This window comes from Myxine glutinosa, chromosome 5 (assembly GCF_964187855.1).
Source record: "Myxine glutinosa chromosome 5, kmMyxGlut1.1, whole genome shotgun sequence".
Lineage (NCBI taxonomy): Eukaryota > Metazoa > Chordata > Myxini > Myxiniformes > Myxinidae > Myxine > Myxine glutinosa.
In genome coordinates this window covers 15,402,274-15,419,099 of record NC_136265.1, presented here as the reverse complement: position 1 = coordinate 15,419,099, position 16,826 = coordinate 15,402,274, and the positions used below count along the sequence as shown (strand labels likewise).

Below are 16,826 nucleotides of genomic sequence, written 5' to 3'. Positions count from 1 at the left end.
CTGCCTGAAGCTGCAGTACACGGTGTAAACATTAAAAACAGAGCTCAATACATTAACCACGATACGTATCACACAAAAAGGGCAACATAACGACGTTTAAATAAAAATAATTTGCATTGGATGGCATACCGCTATCGGGAATGTAGTTACATCAATGAGGGTCTCCTCGCCCTGTGGTGGCTACAGCAACCCAAAGCATGTCTTGGGCCCGGGCTAGTTGCTCATATACATAAACTACCTTTCCGATGCAATGGAAAGGCTTCTCTTCCTTTTTACAGATGACTCTATTGTGTCGTGCAGTAACCCCATCCCAATGATATCTGGAACATTCTGCGCCACATTCTGCTGCTCTGGTGATGATTCGACATTTGTCTGATGTAAGGAACATGGCCTTTGATCCTGGGACATCTCAGTCTCAATCACTCGCTCCAGAAGGATTGTCAAATCGTACCCACCTATTCCTTTGTCATCCACTGGAAGAGGTTACGTCTCTTGAACTGTGGGCGTCACCACGAGCCATGCCCTCTCGCGGTCCAACCATATGGTAAAACTGGCCTCCAAATCCAGGCATAGAATTGGCATCCCCTGTCATTCCAACTTGTTTCTAGAAAAATCAGTAAATGACTCACATTCTACAAGACCATTGTCCATAGCTCAATGTAGTACTGCTCTCCTTTATGGGCTGGGGCCCCAACATCACATCCGTTTCTCAAGGATTGTGCAGATTTTAAAGCTCCGAACATTATTAGCATCTCCCGTGTTGAGGCCAAAGACCAAATTATATTGCTTTCACATGGCAGAAAGGTGGGTGGCCTCTGTTGCCGCCGCCTCCTTTGATCGAGCTCCTTCTGGGCCCTTCACCCTCCAACCCACTCACGGTCATCCAGGACCCAGGAGTTCTTCCAGTAATCCCCTCCTGATTAATCGCCCAAAATATAGGCTTTACATACACCTCCACTCCTTTGGTTCCTCTTTACTCCCATTTGTGGAAATGCCGTCCATAGAGTTCAATTGCACTCTTCTTCCTCATGGCTTCAAGCAAATGGTCTATCACCATTTTACGTCATCCCTCATACATACCTGCGGTCTTTCCTTACTACCTTCTACCCCTACTCACCCCCATAAACCCAACACTCTTACTTGAAATTTACCATGTTTCCTCCACTCTCCCTCCTTTATTACTGTTCATTCCTTCCCTTGCTTATGGTGTCTAAATGTAGCCGCACTGCACCACTGGCAATGCGTTGTCTTTTTACACTCTGTCATGTTGCTCCTCCACAAGCCTATATCTTGTATAAAAATAAACAGAGACTATAAACGGTCATGCACAGCACGATCCAACATCCTTAACGGGGCAAATAATAACAAACATCCATCCTATAATTTACAGCTGTGGTTGAACAAACCCCTTATAAAGAGACTTAGCACAGATCACCAGATATTAGCATAACAGCATAAGCGCCATTTATCCACCAGGTGGCACTGTTCGGGGGCAACAAAGGAAATACTCACTGCCAGGAACAATATGGATAACCCAAAGATCTATCCTCTGGGCCTTTTATCTCTTTCAAAGTGAACGAAAATTCCATTGCAATCCTATGCAGTGGACCTTTCCCTCAACTGAACAAAAGAGGAAAACAAAGAAGGGGTAAAGATGGTTTTTCTTCCCTAGTTTTTAATATCGTACATCGCGATTTGATGCGTTTGTCCAAGTACGTCACAGTGCAGAGAAATGATACCAACAGCAAAGTTAGTGTGTAACAGGTTTGAGGCTCTTGATAGAGAAAAGCAGACCTATTTTACCAATAAATTACGTGAGAAATATTTGTGGAACTAGAATGGCACTCGGTAAAGCATATACCTCGGCCAGGCTGAACAGCTTACGTTTATTTTCCCACTGATAGGCCGGACCTGAACCAAAATCTAATCAGCTTGTTCTTGTCACCTAACCAACTCATCCACCAGGTTTTCTCATAATCCGTCCACAACATTCAGAAATATCGTGCTATAGATTGTTTTTGGCCATCTCTCAATGGTGAAGGATGACTGACAATTAAAAAAAATAAAAATAATCGTATCTGAATCTGGATCTTCACCAAAATCTAACCAATTCATCCTTGTCACATACCCAACCTGTCCACTAAGTTTCGTCCAAAACCATCCATAACTTTTTGAGATATCCTGCTCACAGACAGACAGACAGACAGACAGGGGTGAAAACATAACCTCCATCTACCTTCGGTGACAGAGGTAATAAAAATAAATAATATAATACAAACACAGAAATGTTGAGCCAGAAACTTGTCATAATTTGATCCCGTTTCAAACGACATTTTCCAACACAAATTTGTCTACTGCTTTACATATTCCACATGCGTGAGCCCTACGAACCTCAGACATCATTTAGCGAGAATATGCAGATTATGTGACAATAGAGACCCACCCGTTGATATCTTCACGGTTCTCTCCACGAATGAAGAATTCGCGGTCAGGCAGCACAATGCACAGCGAGTTGCGTTGCCCCGTGCGGCTCTCGGCCTCCCCAACTTCCAAGCACTGGTTCAGATTGATGGTTCCTTGCGGTAGTGTACTCGTCTGCCAGGGTGAAGGAAAGAGCAGAAAGGTGGAGGGACGGGTGAAATTCAAAGCGATAAAATACTAATCTGCCGATTGATAATGCTGTACCTACTTTTCTTTGTGTATAAAAATTGAAGAGCTTATGATGCAATTTCAAAATCAAAACGATCAGTCGAAAACTTTCTTAAGAGACAAGAAAAATGCTCAAAACAACGGTTTCTTAATAACAATCAAAGGATGACCTGAGCGATCTCAGGCACTCTTCATGTTTGACTTCAGCCAACCTAATGCTCTGCATCGTGCAAATGCCTAAAGGTCTTTGTTTGAGGCCTGCAATGTTTCCCTATATGTCTGGATCTCTTTAACTGCTGCTGTTTGAACTGCTCACCAAGAAAACACTGCGCCGCCCTTTCTTTCTTGCATCCACTGTCCCAGATCACATGACTGGACACCTGACTATTCGTTTGAGCAAAAAGATTGAAGTATCACCAGTGCCAACTGTGCTTGCAACTTCCTGCTGCTAAATTAGAGAAACCACCTCTGGTATGATCAGTTTGTACAGTGTTAACCAGGCTGATACAATTTGCACATGTGACGTTTTGTGCTACGGACAAAAACGGTGATCCTGGAACTTCACCCTATGGGGCAGGTATGTTCGTTTCAGAGGAAAGGTGTGCGAGCCCTTTGTTCGTCTCGGCGTTCGCGCGTGACCAGGTCATGGGCAAGGCAGCCAACAGAGACGTAGCAGGGTTCACATCACGGAGGCATCCGACAGTGGGGCAAACAATGGAGTGGAAGCAGAATCGGCTACTCCTCTCCCAGGGGGATCTCTCATCTACCGCAGCTGGAGTTAAAAATAGAGCGAGCACATACTCCCTTTTAACCAACCGCCAACGGCAATTAGCGGAGCGAGAGAGGCGTGGATGTAACTCGCACAAATCGCGAGATACCACAGCAGTCGACACATGCATTGCAGATGTCCTTTGTTGTACCAGCATGCAATAGCGGTGGATAGCCAGGCGTCATCTCGGGGGTGGTGGTACAGTGCTCGCTGCAAAGCAGGATTGGGTGGTTACTCTGCCAAACCGCCTCACTCTCCCGATCTCAAGTCTAGCCGCAGCTTTCGGATGCAACATAGGAATCGTTTGAACCGGCAAATACATTTTAACCGCAAACCTACAAGAATTGGACCTGATGACAGCAACGCTTACAAAAAGGAACAAAACGTTATTTATGCCATCTAGAAACGAGGAAACATTTGCCGTGCTGTGGGAACATGGGGACGAGCTCAAAAGAATTGCACATTTGAAAAAAAACGAAAAAACACAGGTATTTGCTTTTAACTTGAGAACCACAAAATAGATGAGGCGTTTCACTACCGTTGGACTAATGTAACAGGCAATTACGCTTCTCCTGTAACGCGTTGCCATTTTGCCCGCCGCAAATCAACCTGCCCGCCTTCTTCCCACAAGCACCCTTTCCCCAAGCAAGCAACCAGCCCTAGACTTTTACACAAAGGACAGCTAAGCCAAAGCTCCAGCGGTACCAGAGCCAAAGCTCCATGAACTTGAACATAATGAGCAGTCATCCCTTCACTGCAAAGTAAGGGGATCATGGCTACAGTGCAGTCGGTGATGACAAATTAAAAACCCAAACCATACACACGATTACATTAAAGGACAGCAAAAGCACCAAGGAGAATAAGATTCCAATTGGAATCTGCAAACCGTAAACCCGTGTCTCTATTCCAAGTTGTACGAAGCACGGCACCAACCAACAGCCAATGAGGCCTGATTTGTATCACTGCAGCTGTCTGGCTATGTTGGAATCTTTTTGAAAGCAGAGTTAAAAACCCAGATGCCGGCTGAGCATCATCCATGCAGCAGAGCCCATCTGCTGCATCTCTGCAAGGATCACTCCCAAGCCAGCAGGTTCGGAGTGACTGCCAGGTGTTCTATTGCGTTCCAGGCCAGAGATCGTGACCGCAAAGGCTCCCGTCGGATTCCCACGGATTACAACGTCAAGCGTGGTCACTCGTCGCCTCAATTTGGAATGGGGATTTGGCAATTTAAGAAGCAGCGAAAATGGGACATAAAATGGAGAGAATTACGACAGGGATGGGGGAAGCAGGCAGCCAGTTTTCAGCGTGAACACCATCTTGCATCATGTGAAATAGGTGTCGACAGAATGAGCAAGTAATTCATTGACTGGTGGATTGCAGCCAGTGGAGAGGGCAAGAAAAGGCTCGCACCTCCCTCCCTCGTGGAAACGAGTCGTAGCACTGCACCGCTGCCCGCAGTGTAATGCGAGTCATAAATCCCGCGCACTTTGGACTCGGGATTAAATTGGACCGGGCTAAATCATTTCGGGCCATGGCCACGAGCCGGTCATTCCATCACCGAAGCACCAGCCACGTCTCCGACAAACAGTCGTGGGTGGCCTAGTCAGGAACAGAGCTAAAGCTGAAATGGTTGTGCGTCTTGAAATACAGCACATGGTTTCTGGTTCTTTTTCGATGGCTGAAGAATCTATAGTATGTGTTCCAGAAAAGCCCAGCATGGAGGAAATGCAAATTTGAACAAGGAATAAAAAAACAAAAACACTGTGAACGAGTTTTCAGAATTGAATCTCATCCTGTATTGACTCTGATATGCAATACAGCACATGCTTTCTGCTTCCTTTTCGATGGCTGAAGAATCTACAGTACGTGTTCCAGAAAAGCCCAGCATGGAGGAAATGCAAATTAGAACAAGGAATAATAATAATAATAATAATAATAATAATAATAATAAAAAACACTGTGAACGAGTTTTCGGAATTGAATCTCATCCTGTATTGACTCTGATATGATGAAGGTATTTATGAAGGCCCACAACGAAGTTGAGTCCCTGCTATCGAGAAATACCCATCTGTACTCTATACAATACGTTTGTGCATGATGATGATGTGACCTGTGAGAAATACCGTTAAAAAATCAAACTGCTTTGCACTGGATTCACAAATATCCGGGAATGCGACAAGTTTTAAGGCTGAAAATGAAGTCCTGCAACACCAATGTATGGTAAGATGGTTGTTTTCGTATTGTATTTGGTGGAGGTGAAGCCAATTAACAATTACATTTTTATTTCAAAAAAGTCAAATCAATTCTGTAATATCTCCCTAAAATATGAGGTGGGAGTGGGGAAGTGGGGAGGGTGGGGAGAATGGAGGTCATGAACAAACAACAAACAACATAGTCCACCTATGGCAGGGCATTGGGCTACAGGATCAAATAAATCATATGCCCTTTACCAAAACAATATGTCCGTGATTCAACCAAATATATTATGTTTTCCTTTAACAGAGTCTAGGCTCGTGGTAGAGCTTGAACACTGAACAGATCAGGCCACAACAGGACAAAAGGAACAGTAGGGGGGGGGGGGGGGGGAGGAACACAAACAGTAGAGTTTAAGGACAAGATAGAGGGAGAAACTTGGACACAGAATGGACGTGGAGAGGAGTGGCGTGCAGGAGGGATGCATGGTGTGGAAAATATGGATACAGAAGGAAGGAAACTCAGGAGGGGAAAACACGAAATTTGGAATGAGGAAGGCTTGAGGTGGATAGGGGGTTAATGAGGGTAGAGAGGATCATGTTTTTGAATTGTGGAAGATCTGAGATGGTGGTGAACTGATGTCTGGAGGACCTGGAGGGAAGAATGAGATTGGAAGTGAATGTGGAAGTTAGTTCCACAGGCAGGAAAAAAAAAAGGAACAAATGAGTGGAGGTGAGCAGTGATCCTGGGTTTAGGTAGTTTCACCAGAAGGGGGTTGATGGTGGAACATGTGCTACCTGCGGGAACCTGGTGGGGACAAAGCACAGAAAGAGCAGAGGGTGCAAGACCAGAAGGGAGGGTGGTAGAAGACAAAGACCACTGACCTGGAGCCGATGGGAAAGTGATAGGCCCATTGACGCCGCTTCATGTGGGAGATTCCAATACCTTGGTCGTTTAAATTATGGAAGATTTCAATATGCTCTCAATTCAATGATCCGAGACTTGAATGCAGTTGATCAGAGGTATTTTTATGCCTCAGTTGACGAAGTCCCAGATGCATTATGTTTTCAGGTTGTCCGTCGGTCCGTACGTCCGTGATAACTTGAGAACGGCTGAAGGAATCTTAGTCAAACTTGGTGCAGGTATGTATAATGAGCTATAGATGAACCGATTAGATTTTGGGGTCACGAGGTCAACGGCCAAAGGTCAGAGGTCATGTTAGGTAAAAATCCTGTTACCGCGATAAACTTGTGAACCAGTGATGGGATTCTGACCAAAATTGGTACACTTATGGAGAATGATGTAAAGATGAACTGATTAGATTTTGGGGTCACGACGTCAAAGGTCAAAGTCTGTAATATGTCTATAACTTGAGAACGGCTGAAATGATCCAATTCAAACTTGGTACAGGTATGTATAATGATGTAAAGATTAACTGATTATATTTTGGGGTCAAATGTCAAAGTCTTTAATAGGTCTATAACTTGAGAACGGCTGAAGTGATCCAATTCAAACTTGGTACATGTATGTATACTGATGTAAAGATTAACTGTTTAGAATTTGGGGCCAATAGGTCAAAGGTCAAAGTCTGTTATAGGTCTATAATTTGAGAACAGCTGAAGTGATCTCATTCAAACTTGGTGCAGGTATGTATAATGATGTAAACATAAACTGATTTAATTTTGCGGCCAAGAGGTCAAAGGTCATGCCAGGTAGAAATGTGATAACTTGAGAACAGCTGAATGGATTTAAATCAAACTTGGTACAAGTATTGTAATGATGTAATAATGTGGGTGGAGGCATATCAGTCGACGTCATGATGTCAAAACGTGCCGTTCTAGTTCGATGCTGTGTCCCGTGCTTCGAGATACGGACAGTGGGACAGTGTGAATGACCTGTGTGCACCAAGGAATTGCTATCTCATGTGAATTTTCTTTTGTCGATGTTTCATGTGCTCAAAAGGGTTAGGATTAGCCCAGCCAAAACACCATTCAAGCATTCACCGGAAGCATGCCCACTCCCCACTCCTGTGCTTGTGAGAGTGAGGATGTCAGCAGCATCAGTAGCAAAGGTCATGACATCTTTTGTTTTCTGAGAGAGAAATGGTGTGTTCATGGCCAACTACCTGAACTGCAGAAAGACAATCACCAGCGAAGACTGCTTCCCAACTCCGACTTCACCTCCTCAAATCTATCCAGCAGAAGGAACAAGGGAATTGACCAAGTTCAAGACCATCTCATAAGTCCTTTGGAGGCTCATAAGTCACTTGGAGGTGGTTTAGAATGGAGGTCGTTACGTCGTTATGCAAGTGAACTTCTTGTACATGACTTCACACAATTAAATCATACGAAACAAACAGTAAATCTCTATGAATGAGCGAACGTATGTTGCATGTATGTATGTATCCATGTATGTTTAATCTACTCTTCCGAGAGGATTTGACCTACAAAGCTGAAACTTTCATCGATTAATGGGACACAATCATGACGATATAAAAAATGTTTAAGAGGATGATATCCCTGACCCAGGATTTTAAAAAATCGTCATGATTGTGTCCCTTCAATGAAGGTACCCTGAAGTTCTGCATGTGCTAGTTTCATTTGATTCCATCAATGTTTTGAAAAAACAAGACCATTAGTCTAACAGCGGTGTAGCCGTGCTCTTGCTCACTCGCTCTTGCTCATGTGGCGATTTCAATTGTCACAATGCAACTTGACTGGGCGTTCGTACCTCTCTCACCAGCCATGGCACTTCAGCAAAGGACTTCTGTGACTACAACTCTTGGCCCTCAACCCCTCACCCTCTGTATCCATCCTTCCCAGTTGTACACAACTACTACTGGACTGTTTTTTTTTTTTTGTTTTTTTTTGCACGTGAGAGGTGCAGAAGGTTCCTTCAACCCTCGACTGACTCTGCTACTGGACCGGCATCAGCTCACATGTCCTAAAAACCTGCTCTGCTGCTCTTGCACATCCTCCCTCTGCCATTTTCATTCCGTCACTTGTGTGAAGTCATCTTCCATCTGCTTGGAAATACACCAACATCACTGCACGACTGATTCCCTCAACTACAGATCTATCAAATTGCTTCCGATCATCAGCAAGAGCATGCAATTCATCATCACAGTTAATATGATTTTTTTTTTTTTTGTATTGTTATGAATTTGGGTAGAGTGATATATAGAGCCAGGTAGATCTGAATAGGTATCATGCTTCGTCTGTCGCGATAGGGAATCTACCTGTAATAAGTTCTGTGTTTAGCCCGGTTTGTCGGTATAAGCTGTATTGATGTGCCCGCCACGAGGGAGCGGGCGTGCTAGGTAGTACAGGGATTATGGATAAGATTCCTTTTTGTTCGTCATCCCCTCTGTCGTCAAACCTGTGTCCCTTATGGCAACGCACTCATATAAACACTTAGATAGGTCCTTTGTGCACACATTAATTAGTTCCCTTCCCTTACAATGACCTTGGAAGAAAACAGGCAGGAAGCCAGATTGGGGCACCACCACATGGGCCACAGCCAGCCACACCACCAGCTGGGCTAGCAACGAGCCTCGTGGCAGGCCACACCCAGGAGGACTGCGATTGGTCTGTGTAAGGGACAGAGAACTGCCCCGTGATTGGAGGGAAGGGAAGGACTTGTGGTTGGCCACGAGGGTGGCGTGACATGGAGGACGGGAAGCACTTAGCCAATGTGAGGACACCTGCGCAGTCAGAAGATTCGAGAGGTCGAGAGACGAGGCTCTGATTGGGAACGAGCAAGAATTGACGTCACATGCAAGGTGATAAAAGGGCTCGCTCGACGACATTTTGTTCTCTCTCTCTTCGCGCTGGGTATTCAGCTTCGTTCTGGTCAGTCGTGCTGGTCCGTTCGTTCTTCGGTCTTGGCTCTTCGTATTGAGAGGTCCTGGTGGTCGTTGGCGTCGGCCCTGAATCTTTAGGTGCTCGGAGCTTGGAGCGGTGCTCGGGCCTTCGCGGTGCTTGTGGTGCGGGAGCGAGAATCGGTGCTGTGAGCGGGCGGAACCTCGTGGGCAGTCGACGAAGAGCCTGGAGTAGGGCGTGCCGCTCGGGGCCTGGCGGGGTGCGTGAGCGAAGCGGACGGAGGGTTTCTTCGCGTCGGAGCTTGGAGCCGCGTTGGACGGCGGACATGACTACCGACAGATAAGTCCGTACCCCACAGAACATTACATGACAGGACAGGACAGTTATTTTATGTAATTCATTTTCCTTTGTCTCGTATTCTGAAGTGAGTTGTGGGGACGTCCCAACCTAGGATTTATTTATCATCGCGTTTCCCTGTCCCGATCTTTATTTTGAATAAACCCTTGTATTATTTTCTTTTCCCTTCAAATCTGTGTCCGTTTTGAGTTAATCCCCTGCAGGATCCGAGCTGCCGTCGGTTCGCTATCAGTAAGCACTTGCCGCCTCTTCTCCTTCATTCTTTCTCCCGTGCTTTTATAGCCGAATCCGTGTTTGATCATCGCCTCCATTAAAGTCCGTTTGGGTCATCCGCGAGCCCTGGTATTAACCGGAGGGTATTCGCGCGACAGTATACAAGATCGAGGCTCATGTAAGAGCCAATCCTTCCTTTTCTCCAACAACCTCATCTCAGATCACCAATTTGGTTTCAGACCAGGTCACTCCACCTTGGACATGCTGCTTACACTCTCTGAATAATGGATGGGGGCCCTCAATGTCAGATGTGAGATCAGGGCCGTCTCTCTGAACATATCTCGTGCTTTTGATACAGTCTGACATCCCACCTTACTCTCCAAACTGTCTGCCTATGGCATCCAAGGCCAACTCCACACATGGTTGGCTTACTGTCTTCCTCTACTCTCGTAGCTAGCGTGTGGCTTTCAATGGAATCCTTTCATTTCCTCTCCTTGTCAAGGTTGGAGTGTCCCAAGGCAGTGTTCTGGGCCCAGTCTTATTCCTGATCTTCATAAACTATCTCTCTGACTCTGGAAAATCCTCTTTATCTATTTTTAGATGACTCCAAACCTCTGCCGTGACACTCCCCATCCTTCAGACAGGAAGGTTGCAGCCTCTTCCCTCTCTTCAGACCTTGACAAAAATCACAAGCTGGTCAAACACTTGGATTATGTCTTTCAATCCTGATAAATCTCACACTCTCACTATCTCTCTCCGAAAATACTGTCTGGCAAACCCTCCTATCTACTTTCTTAACAATCCTCTTGAGGAGGTTCAGTCATTCAAACTCCTGCTCTCACTATCAGCCTTGATCCGATCCTTCTTGGAAAAAACACATTTCAACATTCGCCTCCAAAGCCAGCCGCCAACTGGGCATCCTCCGTCGGATAAAGTGCTTCCTTGGCACACCTGATCTCTTATACACCTACAAGTCCTTCATCTGCAGCTTTATGGAGTAACTACCTGCTCTTCCCTCTCAGCTGGCTCTCCTGTCTCACATCTTACTCAGCTTGGTGTCGTGGAAACCAAGGCGTTCAAGATCATTGGAATCTCCCACGATGAAGCTGTCTATAGGTCCATCCCTTCAACATTTTTTTTTTTTTGGTATACAAGATCGAGGTTCGTGAAAGAGCTAACATTAATCACACAGAAAGACAAACCGACACATAAAACATATAACATGGGGAGCGGTAGACAAGATGGGGACAGAGGGGGAAGGACACAAACACAACATTTGAGAGCAGGGACATCGAGACATCTGTGGGAGGGAGAGGGCTTTGGGGGGGGGGGGCATGGGAAGGGCGGGTGGGAGAGGTATAAAACATATGGACACTGCCAGGACTTCCAGGAAAGAAGTTGGAATTTCAAACAAAGTGGATCTGGGGTGAATTAGCAGGGGTGGAAAAGATCAAGGTTTTGGATGGGGGAAGATAAGAGATGGTGGTGAACAGCTGTTTTAAAGACCTGGAGGGAGGAGTGGGATTGAAGGGAGTGAGTGTGGGAGTTTGTTCCAGAGGCGGGAGAAAAGAGGAATGAAAGAGTGCAGGTGAATAGAGAGCCTAGATTTCGGCAGTTTAACCATCAGAGGGTTGCTGGAAGATCTTGTGCGACCTGTAGGAATATTTGGGGGACAAAGCGCGGAGAGAGCTGGGGGAGCAAGGCCGTAGAGGAGTCGGTAGAAGACAGAAATACCACCTACCTGCCTGCGGTGAATGAGTGAAAGGCCCTCGGAGATAACTTCATCGCGGGAGCTTCCAATGATTCTGAAAGCTTTGGTTTCAACAGCGTGAAGCCGAGCTAGGTGTGAGGCAGGAGCACCGGCCCATAGGGGAGAACAGTATTCCATTGAGCTGCGGATGAAAGCCTTGTATGTGGTGAGGAGCTCAGGTGTGCCAAGGAAGGACTTCGCACGACGGAGGATGCCCAGTTGGCGACTGGCTTTGGAGGCCAGCTTGGAAATGTGGTTTTCCCAAGAAAGATCATGGCAGATAGTGAGACCCAAAAGCTTGAGCGACAGAATTTCTTGGAGAGGATTGTTGAGAAAGTAGATGGGAGGGTTGTCCAGTCGGTCTTTTCGGAGAGACACAGTAAGAGTGTGAGATTTATCAGGATTGAAAGACATGTTCCATTTGTTTGACCAGTCTGTGATTTTGTCCAGGTCTTCAGAGAGTGAGGAGGCTGCAGACTGCCGATCTGAGGGAAGAGGAATGGAGCGGCAGAGAGTGGAGTCATCAGCAAAGAGATAGAGGATTTTCCAGAGAGTCGGAGAGATCATTGATAAAGACCAGAAAAAGCACAGGGCCCGGAACACTGCCTTGGGGAACTCCAGCCTGAACAGGAAGGGGAGATGAGAGAAATCCATTCAGGGCCACACGTTGACTACGACCAGAGAGGAAGTCCGCAAGCCATGCGTGGAGATTTCCATGGATACCATAGGAGGAGAGTTTGGTGAGCAGAGCTGGGTGCCAGACCGTATCGAAGGCACGTGATATGTCAAGGGAGACAGCTCTGATTTCCTGTTTGGCATTGAGGACCTCCATCCATTGTTGAGACAACAGAAGCAGCATGTCCAGAGTAGAATGACCTGGTCTGAAACCAAATTGAAGGAGACAGGTTTGAGAGTTCATTCTTGAGTGTGGAGAGATCGTGCTTCCTGGCACTCCTGAGGGTAGACACACACTTGTTCCGAGCTTGGTGGAAGGAACTGAGATTGCCTTCATTTGGATTAGCCTTCAAAGAGGCAAGTTTTTTCAGGGCAACTGCCTCACCACAAGATTCAATGTACCATGGACGGGAGGAAGGGTAAGACAACTGAAGACGAGATGGGATAAATCTGTGCATGAGAGAGAGCAGTTTGCTTTGGAAGAATTCCCAGGAAGAATTGATGTCAGAGGCAGTGGAGATGGGAGACCAGTCCAAATGTTTGATGGCTGCTTGAAGACCGTGCCAGTCAGCCTGAGTGAAATGCCAGACTCGTCGACGCTGAGGAGGCTCTCTGAGAATGGCCAGAGAGATGTCCACTTTAACAAGCACATGATCAGAAGAACCGATTGGAGCAGAAGAAGCGCAGCAGACATTTGCAGGGAAGTTTGTCATAACCAAGTCTTGAAGAGCAGATACTCCATTGGCTGAGATACGGGTCGGGAAATTGACAGATTGTGTCAATCCCAGTGATTCACAGAAGTCCTTTGCTGAGGTGCCATGACTGGCGAGAGAGGAACCCACAACCAGCCAGCTGGCATGATGACAGTTGAAGTCGCCACATATGAGGAAGAGAGAGTTGGGATGAGTGGACAGAAGTTGGTCCATGTTGTCAGACAGTGAAATGTAAATGGAGTCATCACTGTTTGGAGGACGGTACAGAACACATATGAACAAAAGGTGGGAGCGGAGAGGAAGCCGTAGACAGAGGTACTCCTGGGGGTGAGGTGGAGAGAGGACAGTGCAAGGAGAGTGAGGAAGAGAGTTTTTGATAAGGATAGCAACCCCACCACCAGGACGAGGCTCAGGTCTATCATACCGGAGGAGCGAGTAACCAGGAAGAGATATTAAGGAATCAGAGACATCTTGAAGGAGGAAAGTTTCTGTTAAGCAGATCAAGTCTGGATTGTCAGAAGTAACCTGTATGGAGAGATCAGTCAGGTTTGAGCGAAGGCCCCGGATGTTTGAGGTCCATACCGTTAATGAAGAGAGAGGGGGAGCATCGGGTACAGGACAGGGGAGGGGAGGGGAGGGGTAGGGTAAGATGAAGGATGAGAGGGGGAGGTAGGGAGAGCAGTTGATAGTGTGTCAGCGATTACAGAAGAGTTACAAGAAAGGGAAGGATGAGGAGGATGAAAGGTTTGATGGTGATGGGATGAGGCACAGTGAGGAGTTGTTCGAGGGGGGGGGGGGGGCAGAGGAAAGTAGAAGGTTGGGGGAGGTGGAGGTATGAGATAGAAGGGAGATGAAGTGGGGAGGAGGCAGCTTTGAGGAGGAGGGAGGAGGAGGAAGAATTGGAGAGGAATGGTATGGGGGGGGAGATTTGAATGGGAGGGGTTGGGGGGGAGTTTTGAAGGGGAGGAGTGAGGGGGGAGTTTCGGAGTGGAGGGGCAAGGGGGGAGTTTCGGAGTGGAGGGGCAAGGGGGGAGTTTAGGAGTGTAGGGGCAAGGGGGGGATTTGGAGGGGAGGGGCAAGAGGGGAGTTTAGAAAGTGGATGATTAATGAAAGACGAACATTGATAACAAATTGGGTTTATTGTGATTTTCAAGTTAGCAATCCGATTAAGAACAATGGAGGAGGGGTGGAATGAATGTGAATTTAGAACATGTAGTGAGGGAGACGTATAAGACATTGAATTTTTTTTTTTTGGAAGTGGATGAGTTGGAGAGGAAATTGAAAAAAGCCTTTTAAATAGGAAGAAAAACAGCGTGTTGTAATACACCACTGAATAAAACACTGCAGGGGAAAGTTTAAACATATTTAAATAATATTTAAACAGACCGTGAAGAACAATCATATATTCACAAAATACCAACGGGGAGAGGGCCGAGAGGTTCAACCACGAGTCACGTGAACAGGGCAAAAGGTGGATGGCAAGGAGATAATGGGGGCGGGGCGAACAGCACAAGTGGACAGAAGTACACGATGAGACAACAGCACACGTGGAGAAAGGAAAATAAATGTTTTTTGGGGGTTTTTTTGGTGGGGGTGGGGATTTAAAACGTTAGACAAAGAGCATTATGTTCGGGGTAGAAGGGAAAAATCTAAGAACCAAGCAAAACACGAAGTAGGGAACTTAAGTTAACAACCACCAACGGGGGTACAAGGCCGCACACGCGGAGCAAACGGAACACGATTAATTAATTACGAGTTACAGGAAATTCAAACCAAAACTAACTATAAACAAACAATAACGCATAGACGATAAAATAACGAGTTGAAATTTGACAAACACACGAATGGAAAAATAACTTCACTTTGGATGCCCGGAGAGAACCAAGCCTCAAGGTAGGAAGCTTCAACAACGAGGCCGCGCGGCACGGAATACTCGACTATTTTATACAGGTATGAAAGATTAACATCGAGAATCTTCCGAGGGACGCACTATAGGTACACACACAAAAGATAAATACAGTTTCGACAAAAATACAATTGTGAACAGTTACTTAACTTCAAGCGTGCGCGAAGATCGTGGAACAGCTTCGAAAAACCGTGGAAAACCAAATGCAGTTCAAATGCAGTACACCACATTGATGACAGGTCGGTTGTCTGTGTCTTCTCCTGCCTCCGTTCTGGTCTTGCACCCTCTACTCTTTCCGTGCTTTTTCCCCCTCCCCCCTCACCCCCCCCCCCCCCCCAAACCCCCCAGGTTTCTGCAGGGCCCACCATAAACCCTCTTCTGGTAAACTACCCAAATCCAGGATAACTGATCGCCTCCACTCAACTCAACTCAACTCGCCTGTGGAACCAACGTCCACATCTTCGTCAATCTCATTCTCCCCTCCAGGTCTTTCAGGACAGCTGTTCACCACCACCTCAGATCATCTCTAATCCAAAACGAAGATCTTTTCTAACCTTATTAACCCCCCGCCCCAAATCCCTTCTAATTTTCCAGTTTTTCCTCCTTTGAGTTTCCTTCTTCATGCATGCTTGCTTCCTTCTTCATGAGTTTCCTTCATGTTTTGCATCCTTTTTTGTCTGTTCGACGCTGGTCTGTTCAATGCACTAGCTCGACTGTGCACACAAAAAAAGTTCAGCTTTAACGGCCAAATAACAGCATTAGTTGCATGGATTGCTCCGATGCCTCCGCTGAATTTTCAGTCTGCAGTGGTTAACTAAACTGAAGGATGGGGGTGGGGAGGACACTACCTCAAGCTATCCCATCAGTCAGGGTATTAATCGTGTAAGTAGATCAAAGTAAAGGTTTGAGAGACTGCTACTATAAGTCCAAAGTCCATTTAATGTGCCCGAGATATATTTTAAACAAACACCATGTTAAAGTCACCGACAACCAAGCTCTTCCGCTATGTTTAAGCATGACCAACTTCGCTCAACACGTGAAGATAGACCTTTCAGTGCGTTTAGATCCTTTGAAAGGTAAGTACGCACGTCAGGCTCCTTATTTGAGTGAGGGACATTAAAGAACATGTCCAGGCATTTTTGCCTCAAATATGCAAGCAAAGTGGACGGCATAATACGAGATGCTGCGGCCAGATTGGGCCTGCCTTAAATGTGCGACCCACATGAACTTGCATCAAGCTGAAACAATGATGCCAGAAAAGCACAGCGCAAACTATCCTGCCAGCTTCCGGGTACAATGCTTATTGCTAATATTTTGAATTGAGTCGGCCGTTCTATAAGCTCAGCGATTAAGTTTTCCCAAGTGTAAATACAAGTTTCACCAACTTAAAGCTCAACTGTTTTGGACAGCTTTTTAGGCGAGACGTCCATCCCTCATTCCAAATGATGTCAGATATATTGGAGGATCGCACTCTGGGCCACACCACAGTCCACATGAACACGAGGGCTTTGGTGCGCGCGAGGCACGGCCAACAAAGCAAACCGTAGATTCCAGAAATATCTCCATCAGGGAAGCTGCCTTGTATGGCAACACTCTCTGCGCCACTTTTCCTGAAGCATCGCGTCGAAACGAAATACTACAGCTGCTAACCGGCTGGACTTCAATATCAATTCTCCCGCAATGTCACATTGCCATCCAAGCTGGCTGAAAACCCCCCATCCTCCTCATGAGAAAGTACTGTGTGTCCGCGTCTCACAGTTTGCGTTTTACAGGGCTTTCT

General features: G+C 46.3%; 1 protein-coding gene across 3 annotated transcripts in view; it reads right to left on the bottom strand.

Moving 5' to 3' along the window:
- LOC137427922 (myosin phosphatase Rho-interacting protein) overlaps positions 1-16,826 on the bottom strand; it is a 136,005-nt gene that overhangs the window by 46,381 nt on the left and 72,798 nt on the right. For all 3 annotated transcript variants that reach the window (XM_068117749.2, XM_068117747.2, XM_068117750.2), the window contains exon 4: positions 2,444-2,595. In XM_068117749.2, coding sequence (XP_067973850.2) covers positions 2,444-2,595 — 152 coding nt within the window. The remainder of the gene's footprint in view (positions 1-2,443; positions 2,596-16,826) is intronic.